Source organism: Saccostrea echinata, unplaced genomic scaffold (assembly GCF_033153115.1).
Source record: "Saccostrea echinata isolate AGI-Se365-2 ecotype Australia unplaced genomic scaffold, CSIRO_AGI_Sech_v1 ptg000051l, whole genome shotgun sequence".
Taxonomy (NCBI): Eukaryota; Metazoa; Mollusca; class Bivalvia; order Ostreida; family Ostreidae; genus Saccostrea; species Saccostrea echinata.
In genome coordinates, this window is record NW_026889800.1 from 7,541,878 (window position 1) to 7,567,511 (window position 25,634).

Genomic DNA, 25,634 nt, shown 5'->3' on the forward strand with positions numbered 1-25,634 from the left:
TGCAAATTAATGCGCGTAAAGTATTGTGTGACCTTTTCGCACTAAAAATATCATATTTGGGGTATTTTAAAACAATCTAGCTGGGCAATAAAATATTTTCTTGTATCAAGCTTTTTATGACTTAAGGTGCTGATCGATTGAATATTTCGTGTTCTTTAACATAATGAAAGAAAAAGTTGGGGTCAGTGATGTAAATTTTGAGATTCTGGTCGAAATATGCGATTTTCAGGCGAAAAACAATTTAAATTTTATCTTGACTTCTTAAATATGTCTTCATCTTTTGGTAAAGTCTATCGAGTAAATTTGTGAAATTTGTTTTAAAAATACTTGTTTATACTTTACAATGTGTATTTCAAATTGTACATGTTAGCAATTATATCAACTTATGAACCATGAGTAAATTGACTAAGTACATGTATATGTATTAAGAAAATGCTGAATATTACTATTATCACATTTTGTGAATAATTATTATATTTATATGTTCATATTTATATGTTCTGTTTAATAATCATGTATGTAATATGCTCAAAAGGGCCCCGATTTGGAATAATAAATAAATAAAATATTAATTGAAACCTAACGTTATATTTAATATTCCTAGCATATAATAACGAAAAAAAAAATCCGAGTAAAATTACATGGGGCTAAAGTTTAAAAACAATGTGTAGATTTGAAGAATTTCTTCTTAATATCCTTCCACCACAAGAAATATTCCCGTATAAATCTTGTTTCTTTACAATTTTGAGAGCAATTTTTAAATTGAATATTGTATAATTTGCATTGTTTAATTCAAATGTGTCATAAAATTGAATTGAAATAAATAATTTTTAAGCTAGAGGTTCTGACCAAACCTTTTTTCAAAAGCTGACAGGTGACATACCTTTTAAAATATTTCTATTTCATGCCACATTTCTTTCAAGGATTCATAAATGACACACAGGCACTCGATGATACAAACATCTTTTAAACAACTGCCAAGCGACCTTTACGCGTACATTTGATCCGCCAACAAAAAAATCTTGAAAGATGGCGCCAAATTATCAACCCGAGGGTATTCCGAAAAATAAAATACGTCAATTGTTTTGATCACATGACCTGATTGCGGCCCTGGTACGGTTATGGCGGTATCCAGCCTTCAGTCAGTAGATAGTATTAAAACTACAGAGGCCCGTCCAGTCGGCAGTCCCCAGCTTCCGCGGTCGGCCATCAGTGAAATCCACACCTCGGAGCAGACGGGGGTCCCCCTTAACACACAGTGGACGTTCTGGCTTGATAAGTAATGACGTTCATTCCAAGTCAATTGTCTATGATATTCCATGGTATTTCCTTGGCCTACTTTCTTTTTAAATAAGCTTTATTCAAATTTACAAGAATAATAATTGTTTGGGACATCAGAAATCTTGCATACCTTACGAATGTGTTTAATTTTCTGGAGAAGGGATCCAAGCTTTCATGAATATATGACTCACTAAGTGCAAACGGTGTTTGCAGGATCTGAATAGCTTGCACTAGTACTACACGTGTAGTTCAGCAGGGTCGGTTCAGCAGTGATGTTACCTTATTTTGACCCTATTCGTTACTGTATTTGCAGATCTATCCCTGGATCATCAGCTGCCCAGTACGAAGCCAGTATTAGGAAATTGTACACCGTTAGCACCGTACAGGTAAGGTTTAACATTTTACACCTTTTTACTGAAGAGTAACTAATTATCCCTGAGTGTTCTATTCCTTCATTTTATGTACACAAATCAGAAATTTGAGCATGACAACTTAGGACAAAGTCTTTTCTTTTCTCCCTAAAACAGAACATTTTTTTTTCATGTGAGACCTTGTGCTTTATTGATAGATAACCTTCACTGAGGTGAGCTTTGTAATCTTTTATTACCTATGTTTTGACAGACGTTGAACTTTTGATCATGCCCCTAATAGTACATATACTAGATAGAAAGTGTTCATTTATATAGGTCTTGTCACATACATGTGATATGTACCAGTGGTATGCAAAATGTACAGTTTTTCGAGCCCATTCATCGTGTACCGGTGGGTCACCAAAATTCACGGAATATGAAAATTTGTACAGTATTTTGAATTTCTCGCTAAATGCCGCTATTTTCCTCTCATTCTCGCTCGCGAGACACTGGAAAGCATCACCTGTGTTTGACACTTGACCTTCTAATAATTGTATAGTGTACACAACCATCGCGTGTGAAGGTGTGAACTGCCAATTGGGATAATTATCTTGCTATAAATTCGTATTAAGATACCCCTTTAGGTAGCTTTATTTTAAAGGGGTACTTAATTATAACTGTTAATGTTTCGTAACTTGATTGCAAAAAATTAAGCCAACTTCTAAAGTTGATATACATGAATTAATATACATGAATCTGACCCAGATCTCCGTTGGTACAAAATATACGATGTTTAATACCATGATTACGCTGAAATAAAGGATATAGTTTTAAGTTTTTATTTGGTGAAATTTATGTATGATTGTATTTGCTGCTGTTATTTAGCATTGCTGATGTATATATCAGTAATATGAAAAAGATGTAAATTGGAGACATTGACTCTCACGTTAATACTATATAAAGCTGGCAAACAAACTATCATCTTAACTAGCTTAATTTATAGTCGATTCATAAGAACATTGTGATTATAAAACACAATATATGAAATTTTAAAGCATTCAAATCTCCATTACAACTTTTAAAATAAGACATTTGCAACAATATATATTTGTTGGTTTAGAAATAAGGTGCTTTATCAGAAGAATTTAAGCGATATTTTATACCGTTTTTTGTACCGTTTTTTGATAGGCAGTGTACAGTTTTTTCACCCAAATTCCAGTTTTTTTATGGCTCCTGTACAGTTTTGTGGTCTTTGACTAATCTCATGTATGTTGTCAATGAAATTTTTAATTTTAAAAAGTTTATAATTGCAGGGTTTTTGGAGTGTGTATAATAACATTCCTGAAGTAAACAAATTAAATGTTCGTTACACCTACCACCTAATGAGGAATGAACGCAGACCTGTTTGGTGAGTTAATTTAACAGTTATCACAGGTTTTAAAAAAGACCAGTTTTGCACATAGGTGTTTCAATCATGTCCACTTGTAGTGAACTTAAGTATAATTACTGTGATTTTACAAATTTTTTCTCAGGGCTTAATTTTCACTGTTTTCTTTAATTTGAAGAGACCCAATTCGTGTCCTCAACGAAATGTTAAAATTACAAAGTACAGGATCATGTATGTTAAACAATCACAAAATTCAATCTCCTTGAACCAGCATTTTTTCTGCTAACTACAAAAATTTGACCCCACAAAAATAAGTTATTTTACAGCATGTTTAAAGTCATGAAAATTTTTTTGAAATGATATTTTAAGTAAGTTTATGGAAGCTTAATATGTAGTGCTGAAGAATTGATTACTGTAAATTCCTTATTTTACGCGAGTACTTAATATCGCGAAAGGGCTCTTAGACGCCAAATCGCGAGAACAATAATTCGCGAATGGACGATTTACAATGAGATTTAGCATTAATTTCAACACCATATAAATAAAAGCGAGTAACTTTATTTCGCGAGTGGTGCTCCTCGCGTAATTACGCGTTAATTAATTCCTCGCGTATATTTAGGAATCTACAGTAATTGTTAAATGAGAGTAAAAGTTGTTTACAGATTAAATGGAGAAAGTACAATTAACATGAAGTTGTATGTTTCAGGGAGGACAAAGCAAATTGTTATGGGGGATGCTGGAGATTAAAATGTTCCAAATTCGACTCGGTGAGTTACTTATCACATTAGTCTAGCATTAGTTTAGTAGTAACGGTAACTGTAGATTACTTATACATAAAAACAAGTTTTGTATATCAGAGTGGTGTTCCAATCATCAATTATAATCGAAAATCAGTCGATTGCTGGCATAATCCAAGCACTCAATTACAAAAATTTTATTCCGATTAATAGGGTTATTCATTTTATTTTACAAGCATAATAGTTTTTAAGCCGAATATTCCAGCTGGGACTTGTCTATTAACTTATTTGTGTATCGTAATGGCGAAGACGAACAGACATGGTATTCATACCCGGGTAACAACGCTCATTTCCGGGTATAGACGTACTTTGGATTCTACAAATGAACGTAGAACCAACTGGACTAGATAGAACATTCTATTGTTAAAATGATAATTGTCCTAAGGACTAGGGCTTGTCCCGAGACACAGTTAGATTATTCTAACTGCAGCTGGACCACCACAGAAAGTAGTTATTCACCCATTCTTACCGTTTAATAAACTAAATTGACAGACTTTGTAAATGCCCGATTATTGATAATTAGTTAGCTACAGTAGTCCAATCATTGATTATGAAATTCTTACTGATTCCCATCACTAGTATCTCAGTTTTTTAGAATATATCTACCATATCTTTCTCTAGTTAGTGATTTGTAGATTTTAACTATCCATATTTATGAGGTTCCAAACTTCCTGGGCATTAAAGTTGCACGCACATAAAAATTATATAGAAAAAATTTTTGAACTTGGTTCCTCAACTTTATTACTATATTTTGTAACCTATTGCTATCTGTTTTCGTCCATCATTGTCCGTCGTGTGTTAACATTTGAACATTTTCAGCTTCTTCTCTGAAACTGCTGAACCAATTTCAGCCAATTTTAGCATATGGCATCTATGTGTGAAGGGAAACAAAATTTGTGAATTCCATGGTCCCTGCCGCCCTGGGGCCTGAGGGGTGGGGCTAAAACCACCAAAATTAATGCAATCTTTAAAAATCTTCTTCTTTACTCCTGGACATCAAGCAGTCAAACTGTAGACATGATTGTAATAAGCATTGAGTCCTCTACCAAAATTGTGAAATTCATGGTCCCAGGGTCAGGGGTTCTGGTGCTAGGATGGAGCTATATAGATCATGTAGTGAAAGTGCATTATTTCTTTGAAAATCTTCTTCTCTACTCCTGGGTATTATTGAAACAAATTGAATACATAGTTATGATAAGCAATGATGCCTCTTCCAAAATTGTGAATTTCATGGCCCCTGGATCAGGGGTTCCGGTTTTAGGGTGGGGCTCTATTGATTATATAGTGAAAATGCATTAATGCTTTAAAAATCTTCTTCTCTGCTCCTGGGTATATTATTTAAACAAACTAAGTACATTGTTATGATAAGCAATGGTGACTCTACCAAAATTGTGAAATTCATGGCCCCAGGGTCAGGGGTTCTGGTGCTAGGGTGGGGCTATACAGATCATATAGTGAAAGTGCATTATTTCTTTGAAAATCTTCTTCTCTACTCCTGGGTATTATTTAAACAAACTAAATACATAGTTATAATAAGCAATGATGCCTCTTCCAAAATTTTGAATTTCATGGCCCCTGGATCAGGGGTTCTGGTGTTAGGGTGGGGCTCTATTGATTATGTAGTGAAAATGCATTAATGCTTTAAAAATCTTCTTCTCTGCTCCTGGGTATATTATTTAAACAAACTAAGTACATTGTTATGATAAGCAAGGATGCCTCTTCCAAAATTGTGAAATTCATGGCCCCAGGGACAGGGGTTCTGATGCTAGGGCGGGGCTATATAGCTCCCATAGTGAAGGTGAATTATTTTTTGAAGATCTTCTCTGCCCCTGGGTACTATTTAAACAAACTAAGTACATTGTTATGATATGCAAGGATGCCTCTTCCAAAATTGTGAATTTCATGGCCCCAGGGTGAAGGGTTCTGGCGAAAGGGGGGGGGGGCTCTATTGATTATATAGTGAAAAAGCAAAATTTCTTTGAAAATATTCTTTTCTGCTTCTGGTTAAAAAGCAAAGAAACTAAGTATATAGTTATGATGAACAAGAGTGCTTCTTCCAGAGTAGTGAATTGCATGACCCCAGGGTCAGATGTGCTGGTGTAAGGGTGAGGCTCTTGATAATATAGTGAAAATGCATTAATTCTATTAAATAATCCTGTCTGCTCCTTAGTGTTAAGCAGATAAATAAAGTGATTACTTATGATGAGCAAACTTCTGTCCCCAGGGTCAGAGGCTCTGGTGTTTCTCAATGGGGAGGGTGGGGGGCTCTATTGATAATGTAGTGAAACTGTAGTAAAAATGCATTATTTCTTTAAAAATCTTCTCTGCTCCCGGGCATATCAGAGGCAAAAAGAGTAAAAGTTTTAATAAGGCAGGGTATTTTTACCTGATTTTTGAACATCTGGACCATTTGGTCAAGTGTTCTGGTCCTGGCCAGGGCTCTTTTAATTTGTATTCTACTGAGAGGAGTTATTCCCCTTTGCCATTTACTTTTGATAATTAATCACTGTAAATAATGTACTTGAAAGCTTAATAGAATAAGAGAATTATGCAAGAATTTTTATTGTATAATACAGAAAGTATTGTCATAGGTTTAATGATCAGGTGGACTTGTAAGTAATAGATGAATAAAAATGAGACAAAAATAACTTGTCTTATTAAATGTTCATCAAAGACCAAGAGAGGCCAATGTAAGTTTGTTAATATACTGTATGGTGATTAGTGATAAATGGGAAACAGATTAGAACCTAATTTATGAACTGTTACAGTGATTTTTTTGGGGTCAAAATGCCACTGATATTCGGCTGTTTCCCCTCACAAAAATTAGCTATTTTTTCCCAATTATTAGTATATTTTTCCCAATTTTAAACGTACAGAAATTATGTTTTAATTTTGAATAAAAGTCGCTAAATTTACTGACAAAGTAAATACGTTTTTATTCTTCAATTTTATTCTCCAAATCCATGCATATGCAGCCAATTTTTAATGAATGTGTAAAACAATGCAGATATCCATATAAGCAGATAAGTAGCTTATAATATCCTAAATGAATTGGTATTTAGTTCCCAGATACAAGTCATGTTGCATGTTGACATTGATTTTGGTTTGACCGCCATTATTACATAGAGGGTCAGGCTAGTAACAGGAAATGGACAACACATAGGGTTTCGCTAAAATCAGGAAAAAAACAAACAGTAAAGACTGTAAACTTGATTATCAATATAAGACAGTTTACTAGATTATGAGTCTAAATGCTGGTTATTTTTTTTTTTTTTTTTTATGAAATTAGACAAAGCAATTCCAAGAAAATAGAAGCTACAAGGTGTGACTAATATAAGCCATGTTCACATTCAATAAAATATTGATGTTATTTTTTTTAAATGATTATTTTAATATGAATTTAAATCAAATTCAAAGTTAAAATCAAACAAAAACTGTTGTTGTTACTTAGTTTGATTATTTTATGTATTTTTTAGCATTCTAATTTACTATAAATGATTTTTCCCAATTCGAGGAAAATGTCGCTAATTTTTCCCAATTCAAAAGGAGGGGGTGGTGGTTTAAAAAACAAAAAAAATCACTGTGTTAATGAATACTAGACTAATTATTTTGTTGATCCTGATCACCCTATTTTTCTTGCTTTTGGGCAACAAAGCTTCACCTTTCAGTTCATTTTATACTCTATAGATCCTTTAAATTGTTGTACATTGTCTTATACTCAGGTGACCGTTAAGGCCCTTGGGCCTCTTGTTTTTTGAATAATTATGTTGCTCAATGCTTAAAGGTGCTTAGACACAGATTTGAACTTAATATTTTCTCAAATTTTCTGTATAGTATCACGATTTATATATTGCAATAGCATTTCACATGAAAATATAATTAAAAACTTATTTTATCTGGAAATTATTGGAACTACGAATTCCGGGACGCGTTTGATTAAGACATCTTTGCACTTACACAAATTTTAACGTTATCCTTAATATTTAAGAAAAGAAGCAATTTTGTTATGTATTAATGAAAAATATAACATCTATAATCCAGAAAATTCAGAGCAGAAATGTTCGAAAGCAAAACCAACTCACCAGTATTGTCAGTCCATGCTCTGTGATGTGTACAGAGTTTAACAAGTTGAACACACCCATGAAACGTAAACTGTATTTGTAAACAGGGCACGAGCTCTGTTATTGTTAATGTTTACGATTCACCGGGTGTGTTCAGTTGTTAAACTCTGCACACACCACTGAGCACGGACTTACAATACTGTGAGTGGGTTTTGCTTTCGAACATTTCTACTCTGAATTTTCTGAGTTATAGTTTTAATATTTTTCATTAATACACAACAAAATTGCCACTTTTCTTAAAATAAATAAAATAAAAATATGTGAAAGCACAAGGATGTGTCAATCCAATGCGTTCCAGAAATTCGAAGTTTTAATAACTTCGAGATGAAATAAGATTTTTATTATATTTTAGTATGAAATGCTGTAGCAACATATAAGTCATGAAATTATACAGAAAATTTGAGAAAATATTAACTTCAAATCTGTGTCCAAGCACCTTTAAAGATAACCTTGAAAAAAGTAGAATTCATAAAATGCATGGTGTGATGTGACGAATGTACATATTGTATATTTTCTTGGTGTAATTATGCATGTCCATAAGATGTTAACCGATGAAGTGAAAATAAACACAAACTTAAAGATTAGAAATGGAAATGAATTCTGTAAATCTAGCCATTAGTTACTCCATTTGTTTAAAATGGAACACTTTTTGGTTCACATAAGCTGAAAGCCCAAGTGAGTTTTTTAGCTCACCTGAACTGAAAGCTTGAGCTTTTCTGATCACATTTTGTCTGTAGTCCGTCTCTCCGTCCGTCTGTCTGTAAACTTTTCACATTTTTGACTTCTTCTCCAGAACCACTGGGCCAATTTCAACCAAACTTGCCACAAAGCATCCTTGGGTGAAAGGGGTTCAAGTTTGTTCAAATGAAGGGCCACACCCTCTTCCAAGGGGAGATAATTAAGAATTAGTGAAAATTAATAGCATCTTTTAAAAATCTTCTTCTCAAGAACCACAGGGCCAGGAAAGATAAAACTCATGTGGAAACATCCTCAGGTAGTGTAGATTCAAATTTGTTCAAATCATGACCCCTGTGGGTAGGGTGGGGCCACAATGGATGATCAAAGTTTTACATAGAAATATATAGGAAAAATCTTCAAATATCTTCTTCTCAAGAACAGCAAAGCCATGATGAGTCATATTTATATGGAAGCATCCTCAGGTAGTGTAGATTCAAGTTTGTTCAAATCATGACCCCCATGGGGTAGGGCGTAGCCACAATGGATGATCAAAGTTTTACATAGAAATATATAGGAAAATTTTTTAAAAAACCTCTCTTCAGGAACAGCAAAGCCCTGATTGGTCATATTTATGTGGAAGCATCCTCAGGTAGTGTAGATTCTCTTTTGTTTTAGTCATGACCCCCGGGGGTAGGGTGGAGCCACAATGGAGGATCAAAGTCTAAGATAGAAATATATAGGAAAATTTCTTCTGAAGAAGAACTGCAAAGCCATGATTAGTCATTTTGATATGGAAGCATCCTCAGGTAGTGTAGATTTAAGTTTGTTAAAGTGATGACCCCCCAGGGATAGGGTCGGACCACAATGGGGGATTGAAAATTTTAAATAGGAACATATTGGAAAATTCTCAAGAACAGAAAATCATGTTTAGTTATTTTGATATGGAAGCATCCTCAGGTAGTGTAGATTCAAGTTTGTTCAAATGATGACCCCTGGGATAGGGAGGAGCCACAATGGAGGATCAAATTTTTTCAAAGGAATATATAGGAAATTTTTAGCTCACCTGAGCCGAAGGCTCAAGTGAGCTTTTCTGATTGAAATTTGTCCGTTGTCTGTCGTCATTGTCGTAGTCGTCGTTGTCGTAAACTTTTCACATTTTCATCTTCTTCTCAAGAACTACTGGGCCAATTTCAACCAAACTTGCCACAAAGTATCCTTGGGTAAAGGGGATTCAAGTTTGTTCAAATGAAGGGCCATGCCTTCTTCCAAGGGGAGATAATTATGAATTCATGAAAAATAATGGTATCATTTAAAAATCTTCTACTCATAAACCACTGTGCTTGAAAATATGAAACTTATATGGAAGCATCCTCAGGTAGTGTAGATTCAAGTTTGTTCAAATCATGACCCCCGGGGGTAGGGTGGGGCCACAATGGGGGATCAAATTTTACTTAGGAGTATATAGGAAAAATCTTTAAAAATCTTCTTCTCAAGAACAGCAAAGCCATGATGGGTCATATTTATATGGAAGCATCCTCAGGTAGTATAGATTCAAGTTTGTTCCAGTCATGACCCCTGGGGATAGGGTGGGGCCACAATGGGCGATCAAAGTTTTACATAAGAAAACATAGGAAAAATCTTTAAAAATCTTCTTCTTAAGAAAAGCAAAGCCATGATTAGTCAAATTTATATGGAAGCTTCCACAGGTAGTGTAGATTCAAGTTTGTTCGAATCATGACCCCCGGGTGAAGGGTTGGGCCACAATGGGGATCAAAGTTTTACATAGGTCTGGAATATATAGGAAAAATCTTTAAAAATATTTTTCTCATAACAGCAAAGCCATGATTAGTCATATTTAAATGGAAGCATCATCAGGTAATGTAGAATCAATTTTGTATAAATCATGATCCCCCCCCACCCCCGAACCAGTTTTATATTTTTAAACTTTTCAAGACTGAACTGATTTCTGCTTTTTTCCCCAGCCAGAGTGCTCAGGTGAGCGATGTGGCCCCTGTTCCTCTTGTTTTTAAAACTTCTCAAGTACAACAAAGCCATTTGTTATATTGACATGGAAGCATCATCAGGTAGTATAAAATTCAAGCCCCCCCCCCCCCCCCCCCCAATCTTTTCAATACTGAACTGATTTGTGCTTTTGCCTAGCCAGTGTGCTCAGTTGAGCGATGTGGCCCATGAGATCATCTGTTGTCTGGTGTATGTTTGTCAAGCTGTGTCTGTCCATCCATCTGTGACCTTTGCACCTTTTCAAATGCTTCTCAAGAACCACAGGGCCAATTTTAACCAAAGTTGGTACAAAGTATCCCTGGGTAAAGGGGATTTTAAATTGTAAAATGAAGGGCCAAGTCCTCTTCCAAGGGGAAATGAATCAAGAAAAGGCAAAATTAGGGTGGGGTCATTAAAAAAATCTTCTTCTCAAGAACCACTCGGCCAGAAAAGCTTAAACTTACGTGGAAGCTTCCTGAGGTACTGTAGATTCTAAATTGTTCAAATTCTGGCCCCAGAGAGAAGGGTGGGGCCACAATAGGGGATCAAAGTTTTACATTGAAATGTATAGGAAAATCTTTAAAAATGTTTTTCTCAAGAACCATTAGGCCAGAAAAGCTGAAACTTATGTGACAGCCAAGTGAGGTAGTGTCGATTGTAAATTGTTCAGATTATTAGGGAGGGGCCACAATAGGGAATCAAAGTTCACATTGAAATATAAAAAATAAAAAAAAAAATTTAAATACACGTATCTTCTTCTCAAGAACCATTGGGCCAGAAAAACTGAAACTGGAAGTAGGGTAGGGCCACAAAACTCTTCTAATCAAGAAAAGAAAAGCCATGACAAATCATACTGATGTGGAAGCATCCTTTGGTAGAGTAGATGATTTATTTTTGTTAAAATTGCTGCCTCTTTGTAAAGGATGGGGCGCACAAAAGACAGTCAAAATTTTACATAGGAATACATGTATATTGGGGAATAAAATCTGATGCAGAACAGCAGGGCCAACGTGACTCAGGTGAGCATTGTGGACCATGGACCTCTTGTTTGGTATATAATGATAAAGTAACTTCATGTTAACTTTGTTCCAGCCGACAGTTTGGAAAGAATTACTCTTAGCAGCAATAGGAGAACAATTGACAGACTGCATGGCAGAAGGTCAGTTTTCACTATGACAAGAGAATACTTCTTGGTATAATTCTTTAGCACTCTACTATTTAAAGAATGCAGAACTTAATCTGAAGTGGTTAATAAGAACTATGCATGCTAACTCTTGATTCCCATCTACAGTTAATTTACACCCATACGTTAATAGTAGTTTGACCATTTAAACTTTTTTTGAATGCAAAGAATAGTTCATTAGTAATTTAATTTTAATACTAGTGTCAAATAATTAATTGCTCCTCTTTATAAGGGGGTTAGAAAATGTTATCCATTAAAAACAGACTTTGAAACATCATAGGATTTTAAAATACTCATGGTATGTTTTATTTATGTATTTAAAAATTAAACATATAGGATTGATAAAGTTTAATTTTTTAGTTGTAATCTCATTTGAAATTGTAATAAAACAAGCATTTTCTCTCTCTTGCTCTCTCTCTCTCTTTGGGTCTGTAAACATATGTCCCCCACCCCACCCCATGAAAAAACAAAAGCTTTGGTATGAATTTGTGAAATAATTCAGAATACCTGTAAAGAAGAACTTCGGGAGAGGAAGGGGGATATTTTAAAAATATTTTCCATTTGCCATTGATTTCTGAAGTGAAAAACACAAGTTTAACCGAAGTTGTAGACTTATTTGATTCTCTTTGCTTTCCCAAATTAGTTATGTTTTATGAAAATTCATATAAATATCTAGTTAACTTTTGAAAATTGACTCAAGAGGTAGGTGGCAGAACAATACTATTGTTCACAGTTCTTTTAAAAATAAACAGTTGAACTTTGGTATCTCAAACATTGATACATGTACATATATCTGAAAAACCATGTGTATGTCAGCCTGACTTAGAAGGCTCAAAATTTAAAAAAAAAAAAAAAAAATTAATATCAGTATCTGAAGTCCTTGGATATCTTGAAGTTTTTTTCTCAATTCCATTTACTTTGAGATAACAAGTTTTGATATGTAAATGAGTTCTTTAAGGCCTACATGAAGAACTATCCATCATCAATGCATCTTGGAAAGGGGGGGGGGGGTGAAATGACCTAATAGTACACGTAGATCATAATACCCTCATTAGAATTTCATGACTACTTTGTATGGTAATGTTATAGCATTTTGCATACTTAGGTATTTTAGTCTTTTCTTTATTTATCAGTTATTCCAGGTCCATTGAGCTTGTTGTTAAATAACTAAGTAGTATTTGCTAATGAATTCTAAACCTGTGTAGGAGATGAAGTGGGAGGAATCAGTATTAGTATACGAGAGAGAGATGACCTGATAGAAATCTGGAACGCAAGGTCAGACCTTCACGAACAGTCCACTGTGATAAATAAAGTCAAAGAACTATTGCCAGATGTCAACTTTACAGCCATATTCTATAAAGGTAAGGGATGAAGACAATGGATTATAACTGATGATTGAAATATCTGTAAGCTAAGTAGACATATGTACATGTGAGTAAAATATGACAAAGATTAGAGATTTTATTACTCAGCAGCAAGGGGTTGGACTGCTCTTCTCCTCTTTAAAATAACAAGGGAGTCAAGAAAATACATGCACTTCAAATGTGCTTGTCACTTTTAAGTCCCAGAACTTATTTGTTTTTAAACATTGAGGTATTTATTTGATTTAGTACACAGCGCTGTGTAACAGTGGAGTGAACTATTTCTGGATTAATATATGCATCTTCAGAAGTGAAATCATAATGGTAAAAATAGAAATGAAATGGTAAAACCTTTCTTGCTATTGTATTGTTTTACAATTTTAAGAGGTGGATAAAGGACATATGCTCGTTTTCTGATCCAAATATATACAGTAAAACTTGTTTAGTATGAACAAGGATATAGCGAATTCACGGATATCATACAATTTTACAGTTTAAGCGAACTCTGATATAACGAATTTACGGATATAGTGAACTGATTTTGAGTCCCGTAGAGGTAAAAAATAATGTAATTTACATCTTTTATAATGAATTTTCAGATATCAAAATCTGATATATTGAAATGACTTTATTTTCATTAAGAATTTGTATATAAAATTCAATTCATAATAAAACCTTAGTTATCCAAGGTATGTTTTGTGATAATTGCTTCCCTAACATATTCGGTAGTAATATTTGAAGGAAAATATATATATTGCGAATTCACTATATATACTTATACAAATTTGTCATACGGATATAACGAATTACGGATATAGCAAAGTAAATTCACAGGTCCCCAGGACTTCACTATAACTGAGTTTTAGTGTAGTCTTTATTTTAAGAATGATAATTTATCAGTGATATGATCATCTTTCATTACTGCTATTTGTTTCTCCTGTACAGTGATTCCTATTTTTGGTTCTCTGACATGTAGCATTTTTAAAGGGAAAATTGTCTTATTTTGTACACTTAATGAAGGAAAATTAAATTAAATTCAAGGAAATAAATTAAATAGTTACCCAAGTTATTCTTGTATAATTGTTGGAACATTTTATGCTTATTTGTAAACTATATAAAGGATCTCCCATGATTTTTGGTAGGATATGATTTTTTATCCTATGAGTTGTGTGTTTTTTATCCCCAAGCCTTGGCGAGGGGATAGAAGCACATGACGAGTTGGATAAAAAAATCATTTCCAACCACAAACCATGGGAGATTCTTTTTATCACCTGTTTTATAAATCACTATCAATGTTTTAAACTTATACATGTACATGTATATGAATTCAAATTATTTTCCTTCACCACTTTCATGCAAAAAACATCGTCACATCACAGCAGTGGTACATGAAAAAAATATTCAATGAGTGATATCCATGCAATAAAGGGGTCAAGGTGTGATAAAAAGTGTTCACTATCTCAACTCAGGTTATATACAGTATAACGGGGGGTAGCTAATAATTTCTGTCCTTAATGTAAAAGATTAAGGAACTGGAGTTGGGAAAAAACAGAAACCAACTCACAAAGTTGTGTACATTATTTTTCCCTTTAACAAACCTTCAGATTCAGATGATGCTAGCTTTTGAAAAGAATGTACATGTATGTATAAATACATAAAATAAATCCTGGTTGCTTTCAGTTTTAGCACTTATATGAATTCTCTCATTCCAGCTTTCTCCACTCATCAGGCTTTTGAGTCTGATAAACTCTCCAAGACCCAGAATCACTGATATTCATCATTTGCCTAACATTGTGGATCTGTGATGTAGCATTTACTTGTCCCGAATACTGAGTAGAGGTGGAAGGTCCAGAAAACTATCCTTATAAGGACAGCATGAGCAGTGACTTTCCAGAATGAGTCATTTAGTCTATAACAGAAATCGGATTGCTTACTGGTATCACATTGAAATTATTTTGTTAATTTAAATCAGTTTAAAAAAAATACGATATTCATGGCTGTCAAACCTTTGCTGTGCTTATTTATTAAATTAGATATTGATTTCTATTGTAAACATTAAAGTATAAATATATGTGTGTCACTCAATCATAATTTTGTTTTTCATGACATTGTATCATTATTTATATCGGTACATGTTTTTATTTGTGCTCTGCCAGTTCTTGTAAAGTTATTTTTTGTAGTAATTAACTGTAGACAATATTACAATAATATGTATACAGAATTCCAAGGAATACAAACAAATAGGAGAGGTTTTTCGTGTGAAGGACATTTAGCATTTATTATTTTTCTAGATATTGTTTTAGATGGAAAACAATGGCAAATATTGTTTTTGTTTTGCTTCTTTGTTTGTTTTATTGTCTGTCCAAAAATTTGACCTAAGCTATAACTTAAGAATGATCAAAATGAAAACTTAAATTTTTATGAAAGCAAGAGTAAAGGAGAAAGATTATTTTTAAATTGAAGTCAACACTTGTCGTAGAGAAATTGTTCTGTAACGGGGGACATTGTATTTCAGACCTTTATTTTATTCATTTCCACTAGGGTTTGTACTGTTTACTTTTTATGACGAAGGAAATGTTGCTTGCGTGTGCATACTTTTATGATATTTCTTGGTTAATGTTCTTGAACAAATATTTGATTCTTTGACATGATATGAAGCATGTGGAATTTATATAGAAAAACAGTAGTTGGTATATTTGCTGTGAGTAGTGTAGAAATGGATGTTTCAGAAGCCAAAAGAACAACCGAGTAAGGTGGAAAAAAATTTTAAAATCAATAGGTCTACTACACTGATGTGCAGATTTTTTTTTGATATTTAAGAATATTGTTCCATACTATGTGTCAGTGGTACACTACAGGTGATCAGTATAAACACAGTACTTAGTATTATAAGCAAGTAAAAGCTGTGCAGCTACTGAACTAAATGTATCAGTATTCAGATGGCTATATCCTCAGTCGCTCATGTTAAATCAAATATCAGTCATTTCATTCTTGTATGTTGAAGTGCTTGAGATGTTTTGATTGGTACTAGTTAGTATTAATGTCTGGTGTCTATATGCATAATGTCTTACCTCATTGGTATACTGCTATTTAAACTGTACTCACTGTACTGTGTAGTACTTGAAATCCATTTAAAAGTAGCTTTTATGCTTTCTCTTTCATATACATACCATACATATTATTTACATATAGGCTTACATATGCCTTTGTTTTTGTTGTTTGTACATGTATTTTAATGATATCACAGAAACTTCATTTGGGTATCTATAGGAATCACCTTGTCTGCCTGTCTGCACAATCATTTCCAGTCCATAACTTTGTAAGAGAGAAAATTTGAAAATCATTATAAGCTAAGGAATGGTTTGTCATAACCCTAATCCAGGGTCATTTGGAGTAGTTCAAGGTCATAATATTGAAATTTGAATTTGTGTCCACTAGGGCTGGGATGATATATCGAAATATTGATAATATCGATTCAATGTGAGGATGATACTTATATCGACGATATGTATGAGGAAATATTGTCAAAAAAATTCTGACTTATGTTTTTCTTTGTTACTTGACATTTTGAGTTAAATATATAAAATAAATATGCTAAATATAAATATGAAATACATAATAATTAATACCACTTGTGTAAAATGATTTTGTTTTACAACAGATATACAACTTCTTTGAATAAATTATTCTTATATGTGAAGAAATGTTTTGTTCATTTCAATACCCAAAAAACCCATTTTATAACCAATTCAACATATTGTGATACATATCGTATCATGGCTCAAATATTGTGGTATGTATCAATATAGAAAAAGTTGTATCATCTCAGCCCTAGTTTCCACCTGTCTCATGCATGTTTGTGGCAGAGATATCTTGGAGGCATTTGATTTATGACCTAAGGATGTCTAAACCTTAACACAAGGTAATTTGGATAAATTGTTTCGATGGACTTTCGGCTTGACTACTGTCTATTATCTCCATATTTCATTCAAGGCTACTGGTAAAGTCCATTTTTGCCATGTCTTTGGAAAGCAGTATCATTCTAAGAAAGTTCTTAGTGAAAAAGGATTATTTAGTGATAACATAAGGGGTTGCTATGACCTTGATCAAAGATCATCTCTACACAATTTCAAAGTCATTAATGGAACTAGAGTTTCAGGCATTTGTAGCTCATACATAACTGATATAATTTTTTTCTTTACTTGATTGGTTATTTACACAATATAAAGGGTATTTATGGGAAAAAGATTATGTGTTCTGGGTATATCATTTTTGTAGCTCTATCTATAGCTAACATAGTTAAGAATATTTGATTTCAAAATTGATTACACTGCAAGTAATATACATGTACTTTAAATATTTTAATATGAACAACTTCCTACCCACTTTACCACATCTTTTCCTGGGTGTACATGGATCATTCTAATGAATCTATTGTTTTATTCATTGTTGTATGCATTTAATGGTTATTTTTGTGTTTAGGGGGATATGTATGTATCATGTTATTTTTATTAGACTTTAAACTTTTAAGTTATTAAGATTTATTCTTCATTTTGGAAATGAAGGAGTGATTAAAACAACTTATGTGCATATATCAGTTTGATTCAATTTTTGCCATGAAATATTTGATGCAATCATAAAACAAAAAATAGAAGTGATATTGTTTAACAGTATCTATTTCACATTTTGTTCCCCGTTAATGATCATTAATTTATTGACCCTGTTAAAAACATGAATGTAGCCAAAATTGAATAAAATATCTTTGATAAAATTCAAAACAAAGGAAAACATTTTTTTTTTCAGCTATCATAAAATAATCATTTGGGCTTTTCTTATTGTTGATGAAATCACAATTTTTCATGAGCACTGATAGAATCATTTTCTTAAATTGTCAAAAGTCAGAGAGCTTTAAATGGTTTATACTCACAAAAATTCATTACTTGATTCAGAGTTGTTTAATCTGTAGGAGAGTTCATTTTTAAATACCCCTTTGACTTGCCTCATCCTCACAACATCATGTGTCCTGTGTCAACTCTTTGATGTGGGACCCCTGAAAAATTTCATTCCATATCTTAAGGGCTGACTACAGCAATGTCCTTTGGGAAAATTACAAACTTTAAGCTTGATTGTATTTCTTATCTCCCAAACAACCACATAAAGCCTTTCTTGACATACAATGTGTAACATGCATTTTAGGTGTCAACTGTTTCCTTTCTGTTTACATCATCTGTCTACTTCAATTTATATTGGTGCTTCTCAATCGGAGAAGCTCCCCCTTCCTTTTAGAAAATTACAACAAAAAAAAGAATGAAATTTGTAGTCCCACAGCAACAAGTTGACACAAGACCCCTGACATTACGAGGATGGAACTTTCCTTGAATTGAGTTTTTGTTTGTATTTTTTTTTTTTTTTTTTTTTTTTTTATTTATGACACTCAGACAACACTGAGAGTAGAACGATGTAGAATATTGTGGATATAGATTATTATGGATGTAGATTATTGTGACACATGATAAGCTTCAGTATTTTAACAGTCAAACAAACTGTTTCTTTTTACCATGTTTGATATATAGTAACAAAGTACTGTTCTTACATATTTGATATGTATTAGCTGTATAATTTTCTGAGAACAGTATTGATGTGTCATTATACTATAATTATGCATTAAGTATGAAATACTATCAGACTATAATAGAGTTTACACCTAACACTTAATAGCTGTTCTCTGCTGTGTGTAGATATATACATTCTTTATCTTATTGCTTGTTGAATAAAATACTTTTTTGCTTTACAGTAAAATTTGATGATTAAAATTGTAGGAAATGGTGAAGTTATTAAATTAATTTTATGTATATTAAACACAAAGACAAGATAATAGATTTGTCTGCCCCTGTTTTACTGCTTTTGGTTTGTTAATAAATCTACCATTTTCCAGATTTTGGTTAGATAATAGTACCTGGTACCATTTAAGATGTATTTGCACTGTAAATGTATGTTTGGTGCTGTTTTTTATGTGTAAAGTAAATTGATTCTGTTGTTGAAATGACTTTTAAAAATAAAAGTTTAAAGTTTTAAAGTCATTCATTGTTTCTTCCTGATTGCCATGAAAAATTACCTCATATAAATTGATTTAGAAAATGAAATTTATATATTTTGAACATTTTGAAGATAGTAGATATGTGTATGTACAATATAGTTTGGCAGTAATAATAGAATATCTTATATTTGGACTGTTGAGGCCTGCACTTGTTAGTGGCTTGACAAAAAAGTAATCCATGTAGCTGTATATTGTATATTGCTTATCACTGCAGACATATTTGGTAAGATCTGTAAGGAAGGGGTTTTCTCTCCTTATCAAATCTCTAAATCACTCAAAGCCCCGGAACAGATACAGATCATTCTTTGAAATTGTTTGCTGTTTTGATGTTTAAATAATGAAAGACATGAGAAAAAACTAGAAATATGTCCATAAGATATAAGTGCCCCACCCAGGTTTCATTAGTGGTGCAACATGAAAATTTGTGTAAGTGTATAAAGTTCGATGAAAATTTCTTGAATAGTTTCTTTAAAACTGAGTTTTATACACAATAAATAGTAAAGTGAAAGGTCATTTGGGAAGGTTAAGGTAAAACAAATTGGACACGGTAAATGTAAACCTATAGGGTTTAGCACAGACATATTGTTTGAACATTTTAAACTTAGACAATATTAATATCATAATCATTTTTAGTTATTAGTACTGAAAGTAAAATAAAATAAAAGTGTATTAAACAAGGATGTACATTATTAGTGTACCACATACAGTGACTTTATAATTGGAAAAGGGACTTTATGTTCATGAGCTATAATTATCTTGTTAGAACAGATTGGATTTTGTTGTTGGTACAATGAACTATAATTTTGTAAATCATTTTGTAATGGAATTGATCAGAATAGACCAATCAAGCCCATCGATACTAAGTAATAAAATTTGAACGGAAATGCAATGGTATTATTAAGATTTTTGACCAAGAGCAATAAAATTGGGAACTTTGAAGTAAATAAGTAAAAGAGCTTAGGGCTAGAACTCCTGGGGTGTAGAGATGAGGACTGAGCTCATAAATATTAGTAATGAGTGTTTACTTGCATTTGAGGGTGGTGCCATGTTGGGGTTCATAGGTCAACGGACAGACCTACGGACTAAGCGTAGGTGGTATGGTAATGTTAAGTCAGCCAATGAAAAGTACTTTTATATCCGGGACCATGAATACCCTCTGAGCACAAAATACCCTGTTTTGCCGGAAAACGGCATTCTATTCTATTCTATTCTATTCTATGACTCTATTCTTTGACTCGTTTGGAATACTTTTTGGACTCTAATTTATTTGGACCTCACCTTAATTATTACTTTTGGAGTTTTAGTTCTACGCTCTTCGGGAATCTTTGGGACGGATCTTTAAAACTTTTGCTACAACTAGAGTATTGGTCTATTCTGGTGAAATTTCAGAAACAAGCATTTAAAAATCTATACGATCACGGTTGTTTAATAAACTTTTCAAAAAACTTATAAACTTTGTTATTGGCTTACATAAATTCTCACCAAATAATGTTTCGATGCATAAGCTTACATAAAAGTATCTTGAATAGTTTTTTTTTTTTTTTTGAAACTGAGCTAAACACAGATTTGAGAAAGTGAGGTAGGTCAAAGGAAAAGGCAAGGTAAAAAATGTTGAAGCGATTGAAAAGCTTTTATCAATATGTACAAGCTTATGAAGTATGATAAAAATATCTTGATGAGTTTCTTTGAAACCGAGCTAATCACAGATTTGAAAACAAGATCAAATGAAAGTGTTGATGCCGACAAATATGTATAAGCATACCAAATAAGGAGATAACGAACAGTAATCAAGCTCAAAAGTCCACTGGAACAATGCAAATCCGGAGCAGACCAAACACGGACCTCTGAAACATCAGAGTTGGGATCAGGTGCCATGGAGGAGAAAACATCCCCTGCCGACTGGTCACACCCGCCGTGTGCTCCTTGTCTTGATCGGAAAGACGAAAAAAATCCGTAGACAATTTAATGTGTAAACAATGACCTAACAATAAGTATGAAAAACGACAATCAGCATTCGACTTAATGATAGATTGTATTTGCTGACAATGTTGTTGTATCGACCATGATAGAACTTGCGAAATGATGACTTCAAACGAGACTTTTTATATTCTTGTTCAATTGTTTTTCAATTTGTTAAATTTGTTTTGTCAATTTGTTTGTCAATAGCTAGCTTGCCTCGTTTTTAGAAATTGTTCGTACGTAGAGCATGCTCTTGTGTATCAAATCAACTGGGAGACATAAACCTCATATGCAGGTGATAAGGGTATACTGCTACATAAGTTAGGGAAGTTGACGAGAGAAACGTTATCACGTTTAACATAAAGCTTAGTTGTTAGGTTACCATTAACGTCTTTTTCTAGTAAAATTTCTAAATATGAAACAGATGTGTCAGAATCTGTGGTATCTTTTATTTCAAGCTCACTACGATATAACGAGTCAACATATAAATGGAAGTAACTATTGTTAATTGATAATACGTCGTCGATATATCGCAATGTCGAGTTGAAGGCTTTAGCAAGTGCTTTCTTCTTCTAATGTACAAGTTTTTTTTTTAATAAATTCTGCTTCTATAGATTGTTGGAAGGCTTATCTCCAAAAACTACATAGATATTGTCAATCAAAAACTCAAACATCTTTTTAATATCAGCTTCAAAGTACTTGTGTGTACAATCAGAATGTTTTTTTTTAAACAAAATACAGAGTAATTTTGCAAATGACCGATGGCAAGGTAAGTAAAGGGGAGTTTCGATAAGGCCGTTTTTCGGCCCCACGAAATTTTATGAAATTTTGGTATTTTGTAGAAAAACCCCTTATCTTCCTAAAAATATGAAAATAATTTATGTTACGCATTTTCCGGTCACGTGATATTGAAAATTTAAGTATACCCCCTTTCGTATATTTTTGGAGTAGACATTTTGATAGGGAAAAGTGGATTTTTTTAACCGTCAAAATCGTAAATGAAATAAGACAGATATGAATAAAGACATAAATTAACCAATTTCAACAATTTTTTTTTTACGAAAAATGGTATTTATCTTATGCGAATGTTTTTTTACGGTGCGATATTTTTCTGGTGTGTTAAATGTTACTTTTCTTTAAAAGGGATGAAATGAACTTATAAAACGTGAACATACAGGGTGTCCCAAAATATATGATACCATTTGAAATACCTGCCATAAACACATCCCTTGGCCAATTTCTTTGATATATGTCTCTAAAAATATTTGAATAGGTACAATTTTTTCACAAAAAAATATTCCCCCCCAAAAAAAATCTCATAATTATGAAATTGCAACGTAACAAATGTACATCTAACTTTTGCAAAAAAACTGCAATTTCAATCAAAATGGATTAACAAAAGAACTAGCTACCCTCATTTTGAAACTGTAATTACCGTTCCTAGTCTTAGGTTACTGCTGCTAAACCCAAACCAGAATTCTTAACATATATAAAATGTTTACCTCTAATGAAAATTCAGAAGTTACTACCGAGACAGTCTCTGTTTTCTCAAGTTAAGTAATTTTGTGCAATGTCTAGACATTATCATTACACAGATAGAACGTCATTTAGAGGGCATCATTTAAAAACCATAGCATTTTTCAAAGAGAACTCATTTTGTTGTTTTCTTTCTAATGACTGTCAAATTATGTAAATAAAATTGGACAGTATATGCAATGTTTATAATGCATTTGTTGTAATTCATTATTCATTACATTAGGTTTTACAGAATCTTGAAATGGTATCATATACTCTGGGACACCCTGTATATAGAAAGTTTTAACGACATAGTTAATCGGCAGTTTATACGAAAACTTTATAATCAATATTTATCATTTTCCCATACAAAAAATGCAAATGAAAAGATATATAGACATGAGATAAGTAAACGTAAAAACGTCATATACAGGTATATGCAATACATTTTCATCAATGAGGTTATACAACTACATGTTTTATAAAAATATACCTTAATATCATAAAATTGAAATTAAATAAAATGTTTTGAAATAAAAAGATTAAAAAATAAATGCAACTTTATATACATACATAAATAAAAAGTTTATTTAAAAGCATCATATTGCTACGTAAGCCGGTACATTGTAGGTGCAAGGTAAGAAAAATATTTTATCTGGCGGCCGCCACATAATTATTCGGCGGCCGCTAGAAAAATATAGCTGGCGGCTACCAAATAGTTTTCCTGTGGTCACAACATAAATAACTGGCGGCGACCAGAAACTTATCTGGCGGCCGCCACATAAATAACTAGAAGCCGAAAAATAAGTTTCTTGCGGTGTAGACATGTAATTTAATAAAACATAAATTTAAAGTTATGAGGTGAAGACCTTATGAAGTGAATTTTTGTATAAAGTGTAGATTAGATGTTTGCTAATAAGGCATGAAATTCCCAGATTTGACTACAGAAGTTGAAGATGTCGTTAAAGGCATAGATTATAAGCACCGCCTTAAAAAATACCTAATCTGTGTACCTCTGTCAATCAAGTGCATTAAGGTACATCATTGGGTGCTACAATTTGATTGGCAAAAACACTACAATTTTATCTGGCGGCCGCCAGATATTTCAATGGCAGGCGCTAGAAACTTTTTTTTTAATTCATAGATTTTATTTGTACTTTCACATATACAGACTATACAATATATTAGTTAACATTCAATACATACTTTCATTTCTACTGCCTGATACTTCATATTAAATATAATTTCTTTGTAGTAAATATATGTTGCATTTCAAAATCACATTAAAATTGTATATGACATATTGTACATTTTAATGAATATTCACTGTGAAAGCTTTATATACAGAAATAAAATTAAAGAAAGGAAAAAGGGGGTGAAAGGGTGCAAAAAAGTGAGGTGGGGGGAACAGTATTAAGTATTTTAACATACTTGTACATTTGTATATAAACTTGAGAAAAATAAATACATTATATCATATCAAAAATAGTTTTCCAATATTTTTCATATTCTGAAAATTTACAGTTTCTTAAAAGTATAACTTTTTCAACTAGTATTCTATCCACAATATTTTTTTCTAGCATTGAGATGCTTAGTTTAGGCACATTTTTAAACCTACTAGCAAAAATAAATTGCTTAACAGTAAGTATTAATATATTGTGTAGTCTAAACATGTTTTTGTTGTTGAATTTGCCAAAAAGTATATCCTTTCTATCAAAATTAATGGTAAAATGAAACTTACTTATAAACCTTTCCTCAATGTGACACCATATTTTTTTAACGCTGAAACACTCAAAAAATAAGTGTTCAATCGTTTCAACATCTTGTTTACAAAAGGAACATACAGATGAATCAATTAGTTTGAGATTGTAAAGGTATTTATTTGTTGCAATAATCCTATGCAGAATTTGAAATTGCATCCACTGAAATTTTGCTTCTTTTGTTACTTTAAAAGGAAGTTCAAATATTTTGTTCCAGTCTATATCGCCAAAAAATATACCATTATTTTCCCATTTTTCTAGTGCCTTAATTGCTTCCTTTTTCTTCTTAATGAGTATACTATACATGTCTTTACAGCCTTTTGTACTTTTATAAAAAAATATAAATTGAATTAGGGATAAAAGGTCCAGTTTCTCTTTTTTCAATATCAATACTTTTCAATGTTTTTAAAACAGCTACTTTTAAACCTGCGTATTCTACAAAATTTGTTTTTACATTAAGATTTGTGAGGTACTCAAGGCTTACAAATTTTCTTTCAGAGTCAAACAGATCTCTTACAAAAACAAAGCCTACAACAAAATACTTTTCAAAAATATGGATGAGTTGTTCATTTTAATTCTTGAATTAAACCATATATGTTCATGAAGAATTTGCATATTATTTTGACCAGAGTCAGTGATTTTTACCCAATTAAGTAAAACCTCTTTCCAAAACTTGTTACTTATTTTATTACACATATTAACAGTAAAGTCTAAACCTCTTACCCATAGAGATTCAACTTTCATTCCTAATTCTGATTCAAGAAGTTTTAGCCATTTTGTATCTGAGTTAACTAGTCTTCGGATCCATGTTGATTTTAATGCACATAGAAAATCTACATATTCAATCATTTTCAACCCCCCATTTCTATAATCTTGAATCATAACATTTTTCTTAACCTTATGAATTTTACTTCCCCATAAAAAGTAGTAAAGGTCTTTTTCAAATTCGTCTAGGAGTTCCTTATAAGGGTTCGGAATAGTCAATATCAAATGGTTCATTTTTGGTATAATCAGGGATTTAATCACTGCTAATCTACCAACTGGAGTAAGTTTTCTTAACTGCCATTGTTTTATCAACCGCTTTATTTCATTTAATTTTGAGGGGTAATTCAGATCAACCATTTCGTCTAAATTAATAGAAAAT

General features: G+C 32.4%; 1 protein-coding gene across 1 annotated transcript; it reads left to right on the forward strand.

Annotated features, from left to right (window-relative positions):
- Positions 1-1,075: 1,075 nt before the first annotated feature.
- Positions 1,076-19,235, forward strand: LOC133203432 (eukaryotic translation initiation factor 4E type 3-like). Its single transcript, XM_061339213.1, has 7 exons — positions 1,076-1,279; positions 1,595-1,667; positions 2,945-3,039; positions 3,725-3,785; positions 11,708-11,774; positions 13,004-13,159; positions 14,872-19,235. The coding sequence occupies exons 1-7, from the start codon at positions 1,122-1,124 to the stop codon at positions 14,928-14,930; spliced, it is 669 nt and encodes a 222-aa protein (XP_061195197.1). The 5' UTR covers positions 1,076-1,121; the 3' UTR covers positions 14,931-19,235.
- Positions 19,236-25,634: the final 6,399 nt, after the last annotated feature.